Source organism: Amblyraja radiata, chromosome 3 (assembly GCF_010909765.2).
Source record: "Amblyraja radiata isolate CabotCenter1 chromosome 3, sAmbRad1.1.pri, whole genome shotgun sequence".
In the NCBI taxonomy this organism is placed as follows: domain Eukaryota; kingdom Metazoa; phylum Chordata; class Chondrichthyes; order Rajiformes; family Rajidae; genus Amblyraja; species Amblyraja radiata.
In genome coordinates, this window is record NC_045958.1 from 60,464,614 (window position 1) to 60,486,629 (window position 22,016).

The 22,016-nt window shown below is 41.2% G+C and overlaps 1 protein-coding gene across 3 annotated transcripts in view; it reads right to left on the reverse strand.

Annotated features, from left to right (window-relative positions):
* pax5 (paired box 5) overlaps nt 1-22,016 on the reverse strand; it is a 249,624-nt gene that overhangs the window by 121,161 nt on the left and 106,447 nt on the right. For all 3 annotated transcript variants that reach the window (XM_033017875.1, XM_033017876.1, XM_033017874.1), the window contains exon 6: nt 11,551-11,726. In XM_033017875.1, the coding sequence (XP_032873766.1) occupies nt 11,551-11,726 (176 nt within the window). The remainder of the gene's footprint in view (nt 1-11,550; nt 11,727-22,016) is intronic.

The following is a 22,016-nucleotide window of genomic DNA, read 5'->3' on the forward strand; positions in this document are numbered from 1 at the left end:
CCCACACACTGACACTCTACCCTGAGGAGTCCCTTCCATTGGGAGTGAAAGAGACATGGCCAGTCTGGCTCTGCCTCAATCGCCTCAGAACATGGGTCGGACGGTGCAAAAGCCTCATGCAGAAGTGGGGGTACAACAACAATGAACCAGCCGAATGTGACTGCGGAGAGGCAACCCAAACTATGGAGCACTTACTTACCTGCCCCCTTCTCCCAGAGCCCTGCAAAACAGGAGATCTCAAGGTCTTCAACCCATGTGCCAGAGCTTGCGTTATGCAGTGGCTGGGAAAATTGTAGCAACACGACAAGAAGAAGAAGAGAGGGAATTGCAGAGCAATTGGAAGCATAGTAGTCATTATAATCAGTGATGCCCATGAGTGTAGAAGTGGGTCATTACAAATAGTTATCCGTGTTGAAGCATAGTTACCAAGTTAGGGAGGGATGAAGCCCCAGAACCATTTGTTCATAAAACTGAGAAACTGAAACTCAAGACTGGGAGCCAATGTAAATAGAATTTACACAAAGTGCTGGAGTAACTCAGTGGGTCAAGCAGCATCTCTGGAGAACATGGATAGGTGACATTTCCTGGCATTAGGGTGAAGAAGTGTCCCTACCCCAAACATCACCTATCCATGGTCCTCAAAAATGCTGCAAGACCCGCCAAGTTACTCCAGCACTTTGTGCCTTTCGTTTATAAACCACCAGCTGCAGTTCCTTGTTTCTAAATAGAATTATACCATCATTTCATTGCAATTGCTGTTATGCTTTATAACTATCAGCATTTTACTGCAAAATCACCACTTATAATGACAGGGAAGTTGTAGTATGGAGGGAGACTACTCAGCCCATCAAATCCATGCTAGCTCTGAGTAATAGCAATCCAATGACCCCTGCCTTCTCCTCATATCCTGCAAGTACTCATCCAACCCCCATGGAATCAGATTGTGCCACAATCAGCAACCATTCCACATTCTGACAATTCATGCAAAAAAAGGTTTTATTTGTGTCAATTTTGGTTCTTCTCCCAATAACTTTCATGCTCTGCCTTCTATTACTTGACTTACTAACTCTCTTTCTAACATCATCAAGTTTTTTGAGGAGATGAAGGTGATCGATGGGGGGTAGGGTGGTAGATGTTGTCTACGTAGATTTTAGTGAGACATTTGATAAAGTCCCCCATGGTAGTTCCAGAAGATTAAAATGCAGATTAAAGGGCCTGTCCCACCAGCATGCGATTGCACGCGATTGCACGCGATTGCATGCGTCTAGCGCGACCAAACGGAAGAGGAGTTCGCGCTGAGTTCACGCTAAGTTCGCGGCAAGTACGCGGCAAAGTTCGCGCAAAGTTCGCGCGTGACATAATTTACGTCAAACTTACCGATCAGCTGGGCAGGAGGCGGGCCGACTGAATTTGGACGTCACACGGCGTCGGGCCGTGACGTCATCGCACAACAGCATGCCAGGCGGTGACGTCATCGCGCAACGCCACGCGCTAGGCGTACGCCGTCAAGATACTGCGTACGACGTCAAGACGCTGCGTACGGCGTCGAGACGCTGTGTACACCCGTCGAGACGTTGCATACGGCCTCAATGCGGCTGCGGGCCGACAGGCTGTTGACGTGCGGAATATTCGAACAGTGCAAGATTTTTGGAGCCATGTCGGGACCAGCCCCGCACAACTCCATACGCCTCGAAGTGGGACCGGCCCCGCGAGGCCGTACGCCTCAAGCGACCACGTTTGGACACGCTGATGGGACAGGCCCTTAACAGTGACTTTGTCGTATGGATTCAGAACTGGCTTACTGATAGAAGACAGAGGGTTGTGGTGGAAAGACAATATTCAGACTGGAGGTCTGTAACCAATGACTTGGAAGTAAACAGACAGATTGGTTAGTAAGTTTGCAGATGACACCAAGATTGCTGTGGTTGTGGACTGTGAGGGAGGCGGTCAATGTATACAGTAGGATATACTGTAGATCAGCTACAGAAAAGGACAGAGAAATGACAGGTGGAGTTGAATCTGAGTAAGTGTGAGGTGTTGCATTTTGGGAGGTCAAATGCAAAGGGAAAATATACAATTTATGGCATGATCTTGAGCAGCATTAATATACAGTGTAGAGGGATCTTAGGATTCAAATCCATAAGTCCCTGAAAGGAGATGTGCTGGGGAAATTATTTTCCACCAAGGGCGATGAGTGCCTGAAATGTGCACAGGGAGTGGAAGTTGATGCAGATACAATAGTGGGATTTAAAAAAATTTTGGATAGGCAACATGGATATGCTGGGAATGGAGCGATATGGATTATGTGCAGGGTTAGATAAGAGATGGTTTTGGCTTCATATTCCGCACAGACATTGTGGGCCATGGGATGTGTTCTTGTGCTGTACCAGTCTATGTTTTATGCTGACCTTTCCATCAATGGGATCAGTTTCTCCCTTTCTATAATTATAAATACTTGTATCAGATCCATCTCATCCTTCTCCATTCAGTAGACAAAACGCTAACTTCTCCAGTCTATCCACATTACTAAAAGCCATCATCCCCTTTTGAACCCTTTCCATCTTTCACATCTCTCCCAACTTTTAATGCCCAGTTTCTGGTACAATATTCCAACCTGTGACCCAGACTGTGTGTTATAAAAAATTATCATGGAAATAAAATAGGAGCAGGAGCAGAACGTTCAACTGTTCCAATGTGTTTCACCATTCAACATGGTCACGGTTAATCAAGTCACGTCAGTCCCCTGCTCCGGCCCTCTCCCCGTATCCCTTGATCCCCTTAGCTTTAATAAATAAATTCACCACCTCTGCAGTGGAGAATTTCATCATACTCTGGGTGAAGAATTGCCCTCCAAACATCATCAAAATCACGTATTATCCTTCTGCTGACTGGATAGCATGCAACAAAAGCTTTTCACTGTACCTCGGTATACGCGACAATAAACTGAACTAAACTGAACAGATCTGGGTCGCTGCTCATCGCTGTCTAACTGGATCCTCGACTTCCACATTGGCTCAGTGTGAATTAGCAACATTTTCTCCTCAGTAGCCTTAAACACAGGAGCACCTCGGGGCTGTGTGCTCAGCCCTCTGGTCTACTCCCTCTATACCCATGACTGTGGAGCCAGACACAGACCTATGCCATCTTTAAATCCTCAGTTGTTGAATGAATAACAGATGAGTAACAATGAGTCAGAGTACAGAAGGGAGATTAACAATCAGAATTGGTCCAGAAAAACATTCTTAATCCCAATGTTATCAAGACCAGGGAGCTGATTGCTGACTTCAGGAAGGGAAAGTCAGGGATCCATGAAACTGTCTTTGTCGACACAATGGAGGTGGAGAAAGTCAACGGCTTCCAGTTCCTGGGCATGCATATCTCTGAGGATTTGGCCTGGGCCCAGCACATCGATGCAATCACAAAGAAAGCCCGAATTCTTTAGAAGATCGAGGAGATTGGGTGAGTGGCTGAATACTCTATCAAACCCTTTCAGTGTACAGTAGGGAGCATACTGACTGGTTGCTTTACTGGGTGGTTCGGTAAAGCAAAAGCCCAAAAATGAAGGAGGCTGCAGAAACTGGTGAAGATTGTTCAATCCCATCACAGCAGCGATCAGGCTCTTGAACACTTTGCAACACTAACCATTACCTCAGCTACAATGATCTGTTCTGGACTTTGTTTTTGGTTGCACTATTATGGACTGATCATGTGGATTTAATGACTCCTAATTTATTGTATTATTGATGAATGTCTAATTATTTGTGTGCCATAGCATTAATGGGTCTGTTAAGCTGCTGCAAGTAAGAATTTCATTGTTCTGTTGCCAGTACATATGACGATTAAACACTTGTGACTCGTGACTCGCAACTCTTTTGGCCTTCCTATTGCTTGCTGCACCTGAACACTTCTCATTGCACAACCTTCCTCCTTCCAATCTACCAGCACTCAGATCATAATCTGTCTTTCTAATTTTAGAACTGAAATAATCTCTCATTTATCCAAGTTGTACGTGCATTTGCCCACTCAACACCCAAGTTGTCTACATCACTCTGGAGCATTTTGCAGCCTTCTCTCAGATAAAATCACCTCCCTCTCTACAGCTTTATGTCATCTGCTAACTTGTAAATGTCACATTTAGTCCCCCCATCAAAATCATCAACATATATTGTGAACAGCTGGGGCCCCAGCACTGACTGTGGCAAAAGGAATGGAAAAAAATACCCATTTATTCCTACTCTCTGTTTCCCAACTGTCAACCAATCCCCAATTCATGTATTCTGTCTTTATAGTCCAAAGCCTTTTTAACTGCGTTCTCTAGCATATAGAAACATAGAAACATAGAAACATAGAAATTAGGTGCAGGAGTAGGCCATTCGGCCCTTCGAGCCTGCACCGCCATTCAATATGATCATGGCTGATCATCCAACTCAGTATCCCGTACCTGCCTTCTCTCCATACCCTCTGATCCCCTTAGCCACAAGGGCCACATCTAACTCCCTCTTAAATATAGCCAATGAACTGGCCTCGACTACCCTCTGTGGCAGAGAGTTCCAGAGATTCACCACTCTCTGTGTGAAAAAAGTTCTTCTCATCTCGGTTTTAAAGGATTTCCCCCTTATCCTTAAGCTGTGACCCCTTGTCCTGGACTTCCCCAACATCGGGAGCAATCTTCCTGCATCTAGCCTGTCCAACCCCTTAAGAATTTTATAAGTTTCTATAAGATCCTCTCGCAATCTCCTAAACTCTAGAGAGTATAAACCAAGTCTATCCAGTCTTTCTTCATAAGACAGTCCTGACATCCCAGGAATCAGTCTGGTGAACCTTCTCTGCACTCCCTCTATGGCAATAATGTCCTTCCTCAGATTTGGAGACCAAAACTGTACGCAATACTCCAGGTATAGTTTCAACTATTTATAGACTTTTCCCCAAGTCTCTCTCACTCTTCCAATATCACACCAAAAATTGTTATATTGTCTCTCCATGTTCTTCCTACCAAAATATAAAATATTTAGGCATTAAGTTTAACCAACAAAGTTTCTGACCATCTCTATCCTCTTGGATTATCACCATCCTCCTCACCGTTCGCTAAGCTGCAATTTTCCGTGTCATCTGCATATTCGTGAATTATGTCCTGTATCGTCAAATCCAAACATTTGTGTATATTAAGACATATATGATCTCAGTACCTATCCAGGGGGAACTCCACTGTACCACTCCAGTTTGAGAAACAACTGTTCACTACTACTTTGTTTCCCATCATTGAGCAACTTTTCCATGCCCACTGCTATATCTATAAAGATTACATCAACTACATTTCCCTTTTAGACCTTTTATATTACCTCATCAAACACCTGTCCTTGATCAGACTGAGTCCGATCAACTGAAGGGACTGAACTGAAGACTTCCGACCCAAAATGGCACCTGTTCCTTTTCTCCAGAAATGCTGCCTGACCCGCTGAGTTAATCCAACATTTTGTGTCTATCTTCTGTATAAACCAGCATCTGCAGTTCCTTCCACCACAACTGTCCTTGATTGTCACTTCTAAACATTTCCCCATCCCGCATGTTAATCGAACAGGCTAGTATTTTTTGGTTTGTCCTTCCATCCATTCATCATTCAATCAATTTCATCTTGCTCTGCCAAGAACTGGCATATTATACTACAAAAGCATCTAACTAAAAGCACTCTCAATTTATTATACAATTGTAAACAGAACAAACATTATGTTATTGTACCTTCAGTTGATGCCCTTACAAAATAATCACTATCATGCAAGTGTCATTTGATATAATTATCACAATTTTACTGTCACCGGATCACAGGGCTATCTCTACATAGCCAGCAAACACATAGTAATGGCACAGTCATTTGAATCGGCTTAATGTACCATCACCACCTTATCGTGCTAATACTTAATGTACAATCACCAATATCTCACTCACTGCTAATACACCACTGAGTACCAGGTGGACACAAGGTTTAGAGAACATGGGAAGGAGTCATTCACCACATCGTACCATGCCACTGATCTGCTCTTGAAGCTGAAGTATTTGATCCAGTTAACAATGGATTATGCAGCAATGATTCTGCCATTGAATGTCAAGGGGGACTGGTTAGCCTCTCCCTTACTAGTGAAACTCCCCCCTCTGCAATTGGAAGGCCCCAATGTTACTTGTCATTTACTTTACATTGTGTTTCTTATAAAGTCAATATCTTACCGAATAATTATCCAATTCGGTAGTTGGCTCGGAGAAAGCCACAGTGGAGTGGACTTGATGGGCCTAATAACCTAATTCTGCTCCTATAACTGGTTGCATGTGTTGGGCACCTTTCACATCCTGAGGAAGTCACTTTGCAGTGAATTACAAGAGGATGATTGGCACTTAGCAAGCTCATAAATTCCAATGTGATCAGATCAGGTTAGCCCTTTTTTTATTGTCAATTGAGGAATAAATATTGCACCAGGACAGGAAAAATCTCTGAAAAAACTGATATGGAATCCATTACAGAAACCCAGGAGACAAAAGAGGCATTCAGTTTGGTGTCTCATCAGAATATCGGTATTTCCAACAATGTACCTCTTCTTCAGAACTACGCTGGAGTACGCCTATTTATAGCATAAATCTGTGAACTGGAAAATAACCTACATCTTTTAAAATCAGGGACATGACAGCCAACACTAAACTTTGGCTTACAATGTGCACCTTACTGCAAAATCAAAGTGCTGGAGGAACTCAGTGGGTCAGACAGCATCGGTGGAAGATCCCTTCTCCTCGGTCCAAAACATCATCTATCCATTTCCCTCCACAGATGCTGCCTGACCCTCCATCACTTTGTTTTCTACACAGGATCCCAGCATCTGCAGGCACAATCAATTGCCTCAGTTTGTCATATAAATGATCACCCACATCTTCCCTAACATAATTGTAAAACCAAAGCACAAACCATTTTCATCTCCTATCACCTCCTAAATTATCTGTATCCTGACCATCAGACACAGTGTGGCAGCTGTTTGCCACATTGCGTTTAATGACTTTACTCTGACCCCAATCAGTAAGGCTAATGAAACAAACTTTAGCCAGCCCATGTTGATTACTGGCCCGTTGTCCTATAGAGTTAGCAAAATCAACCTGTTTAAATGATCACTGCACTGGGAATCATCATCTCAGCTGCCTGGAAAAGGGAAGAGGCGAGATTGGCTAAATTCACTGGCTATTGACCAGCATGTTTCAGGAACAAACCCATCGCTACCAAGCCAGGGAGAATCAGTGATCTCAGATCCAGGAGTAACATGATATTTCTGCTTTTGTCAGTCACCATTGTAGGGAGAGAATAATCACGTACTTTGTCACCAGCATTAAACACTCCACCAAGAGATTTATTCTAGTATGGGTTTGCTTCTTATTACATTGCTTATGCTTTAAAACTCTTCCTAGCACTCACTTGGGAACAGATCACTTTAACTTTGGTGTTCAGATCCTTCTTACCCAACATGCCCAGCTTGACGATTCAATTGTTTCGGTGATGTATTGGCCTCAGTGAAGATGGTTGTCCCATGTTCAGTGATGATTGTTGCCCAGTAACGAGTGTAGTGGCCATTTGGCTTATTTTGTGTATCATTAATTATAGCATGTGTCTTTAAATTTTAGACTACCCGTAATTATGTGGGTGGGATTTATGACGTATTCTAGGGTGTGTTTGGAGCTAGGTTTCTTGCGCAGAAGCTTAGTTTTTAGTTTAGTTTTGGACTTGTATGAGGAAGGTATACCCTTTGACCATGCGAAGTGTAATGGAGACACGAGGAGTTTCTAACCTTTAAAGGGATATAAGGTAGAATTCGATGAAGATTATAGTGTACGTCAGATGAAGGTTGGATGTACCTTATTGTTTTTCATCAACAATAAATAATCTATTAATCAAAAGACTGTGTTACGAAGATTTATCTGTGAAGAAGCTCTGAAGGTCTCTGACGGAAAGCTCACATGCGTATAAAAACATTCTCCTTAATCACGTAGTCCAATTAGTGGCTCCTGAACGACATAAAAATCTGCCGCTACATTGTCAAAGGATACCTCTGATGGGGGGTGAAACCCAGTCCCAGAGAGTGGGACAGAAGATTTGGCCAAGATCTCGAAATAGGTTTTGGCCAGAAGACCGGTTCCAGCTGAGGAACTGAAGACAATAGATCTCAGCCAGAGATGGCCTAGAGGTCTATCGACAGCGAAGAGACTTATCTGAAGATCCGAAGACATTAGCAAGAAATTGTGAGTAGATAGACTATTATTTCTTTGAATTTTGAAGCTGCAAAGCTTTAATTTTAAACGGCTTCTGTTAGAAGAGCCAGAAAGCTAGCACCTAGCTTGGAAAATAGCCAATATAAAAGTATTTTTCCAATTTGCCTGGAGAAATCCAGACGTCCGACCATGGAAATTGTTTTGAAGTCTTGATAACAGACATTCCTTCTGAACTAACGTCACTGCTAGCCCATGGATGTTGATGAGATGTTGGCTACATATCAGTTTGTTATTGTTCTGATGAAAATGTTGACTAAACAAAATTAGAGCAACCAGCAGAGGATTTTGTTTGTTCAATTTAAAGACTTGGCAACCTGCCAAGACCTGTTTAAAATCAAGGAACCTGAAGATGAAGAAGAAGCAACGCTAGAGGAACCACAAGGTGGTGAAGTCAAGCTCAGTCAAGGACAAGCTGCCTACCTGATATAAACTAAGAAGGAGGAAAACTTGATATGGAAACAAGTTAATAAGCCAATTGAATGCTACAGAGAACTCATGGATCGAGAAGAAACAGATAATACACAAGCTGCCTACCTGAAAGAAACCGAGAAGGAGAGAAACAAATTATGGAAACAGGTTCCCAGATTCATTGAAAAACAGAAGAAACTAATGGAATCAGTACAGAACGAGATCAAAGTAGAATCTAATCTGGGCCAACTATGGAACCTCTGCCAAGAGGTTGGAAAGAAACAAAATGTGCTGCTGTATTCACAGCCGTCTCGGGAAGAACGCGAAAGACACATCCAGTGGTGGGAAGACAGGGTAAAGATATTCAATGGTTTCATGGATAAAGCAGAGGAGTGGTTATCTGAAATTATACCACAACTTATGCGCTTAACAGCTGGAGGTAAGACGCAACAAGGTGCCAGAATGGAAGATGAGATTACACAACAAGATAGTATCTCGAATATATCTACACGAAGATCAGGACATAAATCTGGTTCTACAGCCAGTTCGGTATCAAGGGTTTCTGCTCGATTGGGAGTTGAAGCTGATTTAGCCTGCCAAACAAATGTAGGTCCCTTGCAGTCAGAAACGGGTGAATTGATCATGGGGAACAAGGACATGGCAGACCAATTGAATAACTACTTTGGTTCTGTCTTCACTAAGGAAGGCATAAATAATCTGCCGGAAATAGCAGGGGGCCGGGGGTCAAATGAGATGGAGGAACTGAGTGAAATCTAGGTTAGCCGGGAAGTGGTGTTAGGTAAATTGAATGGATTAAAGGCCGATAAATCCCCAGGGCCAGATAGGCTGCATCCCAGAGTACTTAAGGAAGTAGCCCCAGAAATAGTGGATGCATTAGTGATAATTTTTCAAAACTCTTTAGATTCTGGAGTAGTTCCTGAGGATTGGAGGGTAGCTAATGTAACACCACTTTTTAAAAAGGGAGGGAGAGAGAAAATGGGGAATTACAGACCAGTTAGTCTAATGTCGGTAGTGGGGAAACTGCTAGAATCAGTTATTAAAGATGGGATAGCAGCACATTTGGAAAGTGGTGAAATCATTGGACAAAGTCAGCATGGATTTATGAAGGGTAAATCATATCTGACGAATCTTATAGAATTTTTCGAGGATGTAACTAGTAGAGTGGATAAGGGAGAACCAGTGGATGTGTTATATCTGGACTTTCAGAAGGCTTTCGACAAGGTCCCACATAAGAGATTAGTATACAAACTTAAAGCACACAGTATTGGGGGTTCAGTATTGATGTGGATAGAGAACTGGCTGGCAGACAGGAAGCAAAGAGTAGGAGTAAACGGGTCCTTTTCACAATGGCAGGCAGTGACTAGTGGGGTACCGCAAGGCTCAGTTCTGGGACCCCAGCTATTTACGATATATATTAATGATTTGGACGAGGGAATTGAATGAAACATCTCCAAGTTTGTGGATGACACGAAGCTGGGGGGCAGTGTTAGCTGTGAGGAGGATGCTAGGAGGCTGCAAGGTGACTTGGATAGGCTGGGTGAGTGGGCAAATGCATGGCAGATGCAGTATAATGTGGATAAATGTGAGGTTATCCACTTTGGTGGCAAAAACAGGAAAGTAGATTATTATCTGAATGGTGGCCGATTAGGAAAGGGGGAGATGCAACGAGACCTGGGTGTCATGGTGCACCAGTCATTAAAAGTAGGCATGCAGGTGCAGCAGGCAGTGAAGAAGGCGAATGGTATGTTAGCATTCATAGCAAAAGGATTTGAGTATAGGAGCAGGGAGGTTCTACTGCAGTTGTACAGGGTCTTGGTGAGACCACACCTGGAGTATTGCGTACAGTTTTGGTCTCCTAATCTGAGGAAAGACATTCTTGCCATAGAGGGAGTACAGAGAAGGTTCACCAGACTGATTCCTGGGATGTCAGGACTTTCATATGAAGAAAGACTGGATAGACTCGGTTTATACTCGCTAGAATTTAGAAGATTGAGGGGGGATCTTATAGAAACTTACAAAATTCTTAAGGGGTTGGACAGGCTAGATGCAGGAAGATTGTTCCCGATGTTGGGGAAGTCCAGAACAAGGGGTCACAGTTTAAGGATAAGGGGGAAGTCTTTTAGGACCGAGATGAGGAAACCTTTTTTCACACAGAGAGTGGTGAATCTCTGGAATTCTCTGCTGCAGAAGGTAGTTGAGGCCAGTTCATTGGCTATATTTAAGAGGGAGTTAGATGTGGCCCTTGTGGCTAAAGGGATCAGGGGGTATGGAGAGAAGGCAGGTACAGGATACTGAGTTGGATGATCAGCCATGATCATATTGAATGGCGGTGCAGGCTCGAAGGGCCGAATGGCCTACTCCTGCACCTATTTTCTATGTTTCTATGTTTCTATGCAGCTGCCAGCAAGATTTTTATTGTACCTTTACCTCACTTATTTGTGTACGTGGCAATAAACACGAATTGGCTTGATCTGTCCATTCCTGTCATTTACACATATCTACAATTACATTGTCACTAAATCTCCACTACCAGTCAGACATCTGGTGGTCAGGCCAGGAGCCTGGTGGTAGGAAGTCAACAGTCTAAGTAATTGGGTTCTACACTCCCTCACCTTTACATGCCTCACATTGGTGTTTTGTAATAAAGAAAATGTTATTCCATACACACTCTAAAATAACGTACTGATCTCACGAAATCCTTTTTTCTTTACTGGGTTTTTAGTTGGCATCACAGTGATCGAGGAATAATTCAAACATACAGCCTTTGAAGTCTGCAGAGAAGAGGCACATTTCAGGTCATTCAAGAGGATGTTGTGTTTTTCTCACCTGCTCTGATTTGATCTGCTCTGTAGTTGTAAAGATGTCTGAGTAGTGTTGTCTCTCAAAGACTCTGTCTAACACTTCTAGCTGCTGCTGTGTGAAAAGCTCTCCACGCATCTGCTTCCGCAGAAAATCCCTGCTGGGGTGGGAGTGTCCATTGTGCATTGGATTTTCATGAGCACCTTTACAAAGGAAACACAGAAAAAAAGAAATTTAACATTGCGTGTTAGAGATGCCTGGGGATAAAGTAGCAAATGCAATGGCAGCCTACTGTCAGAGAATCCTTCATTCAACAACTTCAAGACAAAATGTTTGCAAAATGTACATTTAGTGCAGACATGCATTTAGTGAAGCTGAAAGAGATAGGTGGTGAAACATAACCAGCAGCCTCGTTACCATATCTGTTAAACTTCAAAATTAATCATCCATCAAGCAGATTTAATTTTCAGCTATCAAATATGCAAATATTTTAAAACATTTAACAGCTGGAAAAAATGTTTCAGTTGCTAAATATTATACAGCACAGTTTGAGAAATATGACAAACAACAGGAGACTTAAATATTGATGGTGAATGAATTAAAGTCATCGCATTATTGTAAATTGTTTAAATTAAGTATGAAAATGCCAATAGAATCCTATGGGCCTCCACTTTCAGATTCTGCTTCTGCACTCTTCATTTCTCCCATTTGTATGATCTCTCGCATCACTAGTCTGGTTTGTTAAACCTTTAAATTCAAGGACAGATTTTATTTTGTGTTCTAAGGCCTTCAGTTCTAAAACCAAAACTTTGAAAAATTCTGTAATACTGAACAAAATAACATTCTTAACCAGCCACTGTCTCTCTCATGGACTCAAAACCCCCAGGCTCTGATCAAAAAGAGTCATTTATTTTTCTAAAGGCAGAAGAAATAAAAATAAAATTTTATGATTATTTCTTAGCTAGATATCTATTCATTCCATATATTTTGAAGTGAGATCATTATATTTCCTCCAAGATGGTTACTGTTTTTTTTCTGTAAATCAACCTGAGTAAAAGATAAATCAACAGAGTTCCAAAAATACTTTCCATTTGTCAAAGATATCAACCCATTTCAGTCGTACTGATGGAGTTTCAGTTCTGTCTCCATTACAGAGAAGGCAGCTGGACTCAGGGGCTGCCTGGAGTAGATTATATTCCCTATAAGATGGTCACCGATATATGATCTTCAACCTCTATTGATTGACCAATTTCACAAGCAAAGACTGGTGAAATGAAGCTGAAATGAACATCATGCTTTAACTCATTGAACCTATCAGGCCTGACTTAATCTGGCTGTCCACTCTCTTTGATAGAATTCAATTGATCAATCATGTTTTGGTGATAGTACCATTTCACTAGCTTATTGCTTCTTCATTTCAAAGCTTGACCTTTAAGATACGTTTGGACGAGCTCTATACTCCTTGGATATACAGAGATCAGTTATTTCAATACACATTTCTAATGATACATGTGCCCATTCACAGTGCACCAATTGGATGTGCCTGATCCTTAGCCCTACCCCCACACTTTGACTTTAATAAAACAATCAGCTAGTTTTCATTTTTCTTCAGATCTCATTTCCAGCCCTGTAGTCTGTGATATCAGTCCCCATTGCACGTTTTATTAACTAAACCCTCGGATCCCAACAGTAGCTATCTTTCAAACCCACTTCTCAAAAAATATGGTGAATTTAATGCCCTTATTTGCCATTAAACTGGCCATTATTTCAGAATATTCTATATCAAGAGACAAAGGCATGTGGGTCTATTGTATGAAGCTTACAATCAACTGGCTACCTCGATCAAGGACCTATACGTGAGACATTTCATTTCTCCAGTTATATTATTCACAATACACTGCATGAAGCATTTCACAACTCTCAACCCTGGATCTGAAAAGGCTATAGAGGATATACCATCTTCAGGTAAGTACGGGCTGTACGGCCACCAAAATGGGTGGCATGGCAGCACAGCGGCAGAGTTGCTGCCTTACAGTTCTTACAGCACCAGAGAAATTAGTTTAATCCTGAATCCGGGTGCTTTCTGTACGGCGTTTGTACATTCTCCCGGGACAGCGTGGATTTTCTCCGAGATCTTCAGTTTCCTCCCACACTCCAAAGACGTACAGGTTTGTGGGTTAATTGGCTTGGTATAAATGTAAATTGCCCCTAGGGTGTATACGATAGTGTTAATGTGCGGGGATCACTGGCCGGAGCGGACTTGGTGGCCGAAGGACCTGTTTCCGCGCTGTATCTCTAAAGGAAACTAAGCAGGAAGTCACAATAATAACAGAACGAGGCAACTAATGCTTCAATTCAGAATTTATGTGGATATCATCCTGAGCAAGTTTCTTAAAAAATAAGTTAAGATGGCACATTCCTGCAGTAAATAGTTGTAATATTGTACTGCCACACAGATTAAGAGTACATGGTGTAATGTCTTTGATTTTTCATATAGGATGTGTCAAGAAATTGACTTAACCATACTACTGGGTGCACTAGACATGCACTGCATATCCACAGCACCACCGGTTCCGCAGTGAGCTGGTCTGGGAGATGGAGTTACAATTGGAGTCTGCCTTGACCTGACTTGGCTTCCTTTTTCACTACCCTCACTTACTCCAACATCAACCCCTCGGATCACACAGCTCACCGTTCCTTCCACATCAATCCCAACCTCATCATCAAGTGCACAGACAAGAAGGTTGCCATTGTGGTCTGGCAGACTGACCTCTGCATTGCAGCTCTCGGACACCTCCTCATTCCTCCACTGGACCACCCTGATCCCACCAATGAACAAAAAGGCACTGTCCCCCATACCATCGCATATATCATCACTTCAGCAGATCTCCCCTCCACACCCTCCATCCTGATAATCCCTTACCCTGCCCGTTTCTATCTCCCACCCAACATTCCCAAACTGGATGCCCTGCTTGCTCTTGCCTCCCTGAACTTACCTCCTCATACCTTGATTATCTCACCCCACCCCCCTTTTCCAGTCCCTTATTACCTAGACCCAGAATACCTCACATGCTGTCCACCATTTCAATAACTTCCAATTCTCTGGTTCCATTCACCTCGTCTTTATGAGGTACATTCAGTCCCAATTCACTTCTGTCCCCATGAGGAAGTTAAGGGGCTGTCCCACTGCGGTGACCTAATTGGCGAGTTCAGAAGAGTTTAGGAGAGTTTGAAAAAAGGTCATGTTGAAGACCTCCTTCGCCCTCCTTCGACTAGTTTTGGGAAAATTGGACACCGAATAGTGGAGAGTGAAGACGACCTCCTTCGATCTCCTTCGACCTCCCTTTGACCTCCCTTCAACTATGTTGAAGATTATTTATGACTACCTTCGATTACCTTCGACTACTTTCCATTGCCGACAAATAGCATGCCTACCTACTACGACCTACTTCGACTAAACCTACGAGTAAAAAAAGTATCGAGTTTTTCCATGGTGACCTTTTTTTACTCGCGGGCATTTTCCAACATGTTGAAAAATACGTCGCGACCTAGCTGAGGCCTCGAGTATGCGGGAACTACTCTCGAGCATGAAGGAGAGTTACAAAGACCTCCTAGGACCTCATGTCGACCATCCTGCGAGTATGAGTCGAAGGCAAACTCGTCTGAACTCGCGGATTAGGTCGCCGCAGTGGGACAACCCCTTTATATAGACTCTCCACTTCTTTCTAGAACATAGATCCAACCAGCTGCCCTCACCCTTTTCTCCTTTCTTCTCCCTCCCCCCCCCCCCCCCCCCCCCCCCCACCCCTACATCAGTCTGAAGAAGGGATTCGGCCCGAAACGTTGCCTATTTCCTTCGCTCCATAGATGCTGCTGCACCCGCTGAGTTTCTCCAGCACTTTGTCTGCCCTCAACTACTACTCTCCTCCACCTCAAGGCACTTGTTCTCACGCCTAATAACTTCTCTTTTGATTCCTTGTGCAAGTCAAAGGTGTAACCACGGGACTCATATGGGCCTAGCTATGCAAGCCTCCTCATTGGATCCATGGAACAGTTTTGTTCCAACCTACTCCAGCAACAATTCCAAATCTTTCTCCACTACATGAATAACCGCATTGGCGCTGCATCTGCAACTGTGCACAATTCATCTTTCATCATCTATTTAGTCTTTAACTTCCACCCTGCCCTCAAAATCTCCTGGACCATTTTTTTAATCTTTCTAAGGACGTCCAAGGATGCCTTTCTCCCATTTTCTCCGCCTCCACCACTCTTTTTCTTGTGATGAGGCTTTCCACTCCAGTACCTCAATCTTTCTCCCTTTCCCCCCCCCCCCCCAGTGTGATTGACCGAGTCTTCAGCACTTTCCTCTACAACCCGCATTTCTTTCTTTCTTTTACAATCTTTTTATTAGCTTTTTTTTCCAAAAACAAAACAAAAAGAATAATGATAAACATAACAATGATATTGATACATAGGTATCAGGATTACATTAATACCAGGTATAACCTAAATATGAGTTCAGTGTCAAAATACACATTGAATATAGACCTCCCGATCTCTAGGTAAATATAGCTAAATGTTTAAAAGAAAACACATATATATCAAAAAACAAAAAGAGAAAAAGAAAAAACTAGAGGAAAAAAAGAAAAAAGAATCTGAGCTGCAAAGAATTTCAACAATTATAACCATATAAAGGCCTTCAAAAAATGTCTAATTTGTAAATATCTAAAAAAGTGTGAATTAGGTAAATTATATTTATTGGAGAGTTGTTTGAAAGACATAAAACAAACATCCAAAAACAAATCACGAAAAGCTACTAATCCCTTCCTCTTCCATAACAGAAAGGCTTGATCAGTACTAGAAGGTTGGAAGAGAAAATTAGATATGATAGGACTCGATAAGATAAAATCATTCAATCCAAAAAACCTACGAAATTGAAACCATAATCGAAATGTATGTCTTATTATTGGGTTAATCGTATATTTATTCAATCTCGTAATTGTAAAAGGTAACGAGGCCCCTAGAATAGAAGCCAATGATAGTCCCTGTATAGAATCATGTTCAAGATTTATCCATCCTGCGCATTGGGTATCTTCTAAATCTTTTGTCCAAAACGTTAAATAACGAACATTAACTGCCCAATAGTAGAATCTAAGGATCGGCAGTGCCAAACCACCGTCTTTTTTTGATTTCTGTAAGTATTTTTTACTTAGTCTGGAATTTTTATTCTGCCATATATATGAAGAAATTTTGGAATCAATAATATCAAAGAAAGATTTGGCAATAAAAATTGGTATCGTCTGAAATAAATACCAAAATGTAGGTAACATAAACATGTTAATAGCATTGATTCGGCCGATTAAAGATAAGGACATTGGTGACCATTTAGTAAACTGTTGTTTGATGTGGTCAATTAAAGGCGTAAAATTAGCTTTAAATAAATCCTTGTGTGTCTTGGTAATCTTAATACCTAAATAAGTAAAACTTTCGGTAGTCAATCTAAGTGGAAACTGTCCATAATTCGAAACAAGATTATTTAATGGAAAAAGCTCACTCTTACTAAGATTTAGTTTATAACCAGAGAAAACACTAAATTGATTAAGTAGCGCTACCTGAGGACATTAAAAAAGACTGGTCTGCCCCAACAGCTGCTGACAACGTTCTACCGCTGCACCACAGAGAGCATATTAACGTATGGCATCTCTGTGTGGTATCTCAGCTGCACGGAGGCGGAGAGGAGAGCTCTTCAGCGCGTCGTCCACAGAGCGCAGAGGATTATTGGGACAGAGCTACCAGCCTTGGAGGGCATCTACCACACACGGTGCCTCAGGAAGGCCCTCAGCATCCATAAAGACTCATCACACCCCTGTAACGGACTGTTTGAACTACTTCCCTCCGGCAGATGTTACAAGGCCTTCTACGCCCAAACCTCCAGACTCAGAAACAGCTTTATTCCAAGAGCTATAGCGGCTCTGAACCGGCCCTGCTGAGTGCCCCCCATCCCCCCTGGACTGTCTCCCTCGGATGGTCACGACACACAGCTTATTTATTTATTTTACTTTTCTTTTTCATCGGTTGGAGCTGCATACTAAATCTCGTTGCACTGACGTGCAATGACAATAAAATATATTATTATTATTATTATTATTATTACTATTGCCGGAATAGATTTCTCATGATTAGAAATGAATAATGACAGAGCATCTGCATAGAGAGATAGCTTATGTGTCTTATTCCTGCGGACAATATCAAAAATATTAGGCCAAAGGTTCCAAAGCAATATCAAACAGTAAAGGACTTAAAGGACAGCCCTGTCTAGTGCCTCGAAAGAGCCTGAAAAAAGGGGATCTCTAATTATTAGTAAGTACAGAAGCCTGAGGTATATGATATATCAGCTTGATCCAAGAAATAAATTTTGAACTTAAATCTTAAATTTTTCAAGTGTATTGAATAAGTATTCCCAAGCTACTCTATCAAACGCCTTCTCGGCATCAAGTGAAATGACACATTCTGAGGTTTTATTTGACGCTGTATATACAATATTCATTAATCTCCTAACGTTAAAGTATGAGTAACGATTTTTAATAAAACCTGGCTGATCTTCAGAAATAATTTGCGGTAAAATATTTTCCAATCTCATAGCTAATATTTTGGAAAGAAGTTTGGAATCTACATTTAACAGTGATATAAGTCTATATGATGTCACTTCAGTAGGATCTTTATCTTTTAGAATTAAAGAAATAGATGCTTCATAAAAGGATTGTGGTAATCTATTCATTAAAAATGCTTCTTTAAAAACCTTGCATAGCCAGGGTGACAGTAAACTTGAGAAATACTTTAAAAATTCCACTGTAAACCCATCTAAACCGGGAGCTTTACCAGAATTCATCGAGAGGATTGCTTTCTGTATTTCTTCCTCCGTGATGGGTTCATCTAACAACAGAGACTCATTATGTGGTAAATTTGGTAAATTCATTTTCTTTAAAAACTCATGCATTATATTGGAATCAGTAGGAAATTCTGATTGGTATAGGGAGGTATAACATTCCTGAAAGGATTTATTAATTTTGTCATGGTCTACAGTTAGTGTACCATCCTGTTTACTCACTTTAGTAATCTGGCGTTTGGCCGACACAGCTTTCAACTGATTAGCGAGTAATTTACCAGATTTTTCGCCATGTATATAAAATTGACTTTTGGTTTTAAGTAGCTGGTTCTCAATCGGTGATACTAATAACAAATCATATCTCAATTGAAGTTCAACTCTATTCTTATAGAGCTCTAAACTAGGAGCTTTTTAATATTTTTTATCAATTTATTTAATCCCATCAGCCAATATACGTATTTCTTTTTGAGTTTGTTTTTTTAATCCCGCGGAGTATGAAAGCATCCCAGACTACACCATTGGATACTTCTTCAGTAGATTTTGTTAAGAAGAAGAAAGCAATCTGATCTTTAATAAAATTAACAACATTTAAATCTTGAAGCAAAGTAGCATTAAATCGCCACTGTTTAACACTAAACTTGGAATCAGGTAGTTTGATTGATAGTTTCAATGGTGCGTGATCAGAAATAGCAAATGCATCATACTCACATGCAGTGACCGATGAACCTAGCCAAGAATCTATTATAAAGTAGTCAATCCTAGAATAACTATGATATACATGAGAAAAAAAAGAAAATTCTTTGTCATTTGGGTGTAAGAATCTCCAGACTTCTAACATTCCAGAGTCAAATAAAAAAGAATTGATAAAACTAGCTGATTTATTTGGAAGCACATGATCAGATGTAGATCTGTCAATCGAGGGGTTCAAACAACAGTTAAAATCTCCACCCATTATTAAAAATTAGGAAAGGATGCAATTAACTGTTTAAAAAACTCAGGGTGATAAATATTTGGTGCATAAACATTCACCATAGCAATTTTTTGTTTATAAAGAACACCAGTAATCACCAAAAATCTACCATTTGGATCAGAAATTGTTTCATAATGAACAAACGGAATTGAGGAGTCAATAAAAATTGAGACTCCTTTCACCTTAGCCTGTGAATTTGAATGAAACTGCTGTCCTCTCCAAAACTTGAAAAATCGTTGATTGTCATCTTGCCTTACATGAGTTTCCTGAACAAAAATAATCTGAGCATTTAGTCAACGAAGAACTTTTTTTTTTAAATTCCTCTTAATGGGGTGGTTCAGCGATTTACATTCCATGAAAGGAAGTTAATAACTTTATCCATATTGTTTGTAAAAATCATGTGGGATGTAAAGGGTTCATTTCTTAAAGCATAATAGTTCATGATACTGAAAGAAGAAAAATCTAGGGCGGAGCCAGAAGTGACGACATTTCAGACATTTTTATAGTTCAGATTCTACACAAATGAAAAACACTAAGCTAAAAACAAAAGACCCCTCCACCCCCCCCCCCCCCCCCCCCCCCCCACCCACCCATGCAAAGCCCGAAACTGACAGTCAGTACGCTACCTAATCCCTTCCCTACCCCCATCTCTCCTAACAACAGCACCCAGCATAAAAAGAAATCATATTTGCCACTCAATAGCCAAAACCAGGTCAATGTTATGGTTTTTTTTTTAAAGTACGTTGGCAGTGAGACACAAGAGCAAGAGCTACTTCATATTACTTATCCAAGGTCAAAATATGAAAAACAAGAACTGCGTTCACTTAATTTGTCTAAACACAGGGGGGGGAAAAAATCCTTCAATTTTAAAATTAGAAAAACTAACAGAGAAAATCTTAAAAATTAATATATATAAAAGAAAAACAACTCGTCCAGTTAAATTCTTAATCATTACCAAACGATATATTGTCAAAATAGGAATAGTAAATCTCCAATTATAACATAATCAGCTATCAATTACTCTCGGTCGGAACTTCACCCTCGTAAGCCTCCAGAAAGCTGGAAGTGTCTTGAGGATTGTTAAAAAATCGAATGTTACCATTAAAGAGTCGTATACGCAGTCTAGCTGAATAAAGTAAGGCTGGGTGCAACTTTTTCTTAAACAAATCAGACATTACATTATGGAAAGACTTTCTTATTTCCAAAAGCTCGTAACTATAATCAGGAACAAATCGAAACTTGCATCCTTCATATTCAACCACGCCCAACTTTTTTGCTGCCTGGAGAATATTCTCCTTAATTTGCAAAAAGTGAAACCGAACAATCAAATGTCTCGGTTTATTACCAGATTTCTTCCCAATCCTGTGTGAGTTATCCAAAAATGGAAGATTTTCATAGTGCTCAATGTTGAAAGTCTCCTTTATCATTTTAGAAGCATATTTTATAACATTATCTCCTTCTTGACCTTTCGGCAAACCAACAATTCGCAAAAACAGTCGACGGCTTCTGTTTTCCAGATCCATATTATTAATCTTGTATTGCTGGAGTGCTCGAGTATCTTCATTCATTCTCCGTTCCAGTTTTTCAATCTTCAAATCGCTCTCCTGGCCCAGGGTTCGCAAGTTATCAATTTGTTCCTTCTGTTCACGAGATTCATCTTGTAACACAATCAGCTTGGCTTGAACCTCCTTCAATTTGCTCGAAACTCCTTTCACCATTTCTTCCAAACTGCAAAATCTTGTTTTCATTTCATTTTTCAGTTCATCATTCATTTTCGATATTGCTTCTAAGATACTAGAGTCAGAAGCAATGGCTGTGGCTTTCCCACGTTCCTTCCTTGGAGAGCCTCCTGTCCCTCTTGTCTCCATCCTTTACACGATTAAGGCATATAAAAGTGTTATCAACACTTTATGAAAAGTTAGACAGTGCCTTGAAGTCAAGTAATAACAAGTAACATTGGAAGAGTGGTAAGTAAAAGTTAAAAGTTAAGGGAGCAAACGAATTTGCAACCTTACAGCATGCTGCCACTAGGAGAGTCTCCAACCCGTACTACTGCTCTGGCTGCACCTCTCTCTAGGCAGAAGGGGAGTATAATTCTCTTAGTCCTTAAGTTTCACCACACCACACCAGTCTCCACAACCAGCACATCAGCCTCCGACAGTTCCGGCATTTACAATGTGATCTCATCACATTTGCGCCTCCTCACCCCTTTCTCCATCCCCACTGGGACTGCACTCTCCATAACTCCCTGATTTACTCATCCCTCTCCATCCATCTCACTCCCTCCCTAGGCACAGCTGAAGGTTGTAAAAAACCTGTTCCCATGCGTTGACTCTTACATCGACTCCATCCAGTGACATAAACAGCCCTTCCAGGTGAGACAGAGATTCATCTGCACCTCATCCAACCTCATCTATTGCATTCACCTCTGCCTATCCTTAGCCCCATGTCCCCGTCCCTTTTCATCTGTGCATTAATTGCCCCATACTGTGTTTTGTATTGAATTCTGTCTTTACTTTGTGTACTAGTCATGTCTCTACTATTTATTTCATTCCCCTTACATGTTTTTCCTCTACATGCTCAATTTTTGTAAGGTGTCCTTGAGACTCTTGAAAGGCGCCCATAAATAAAATTTAT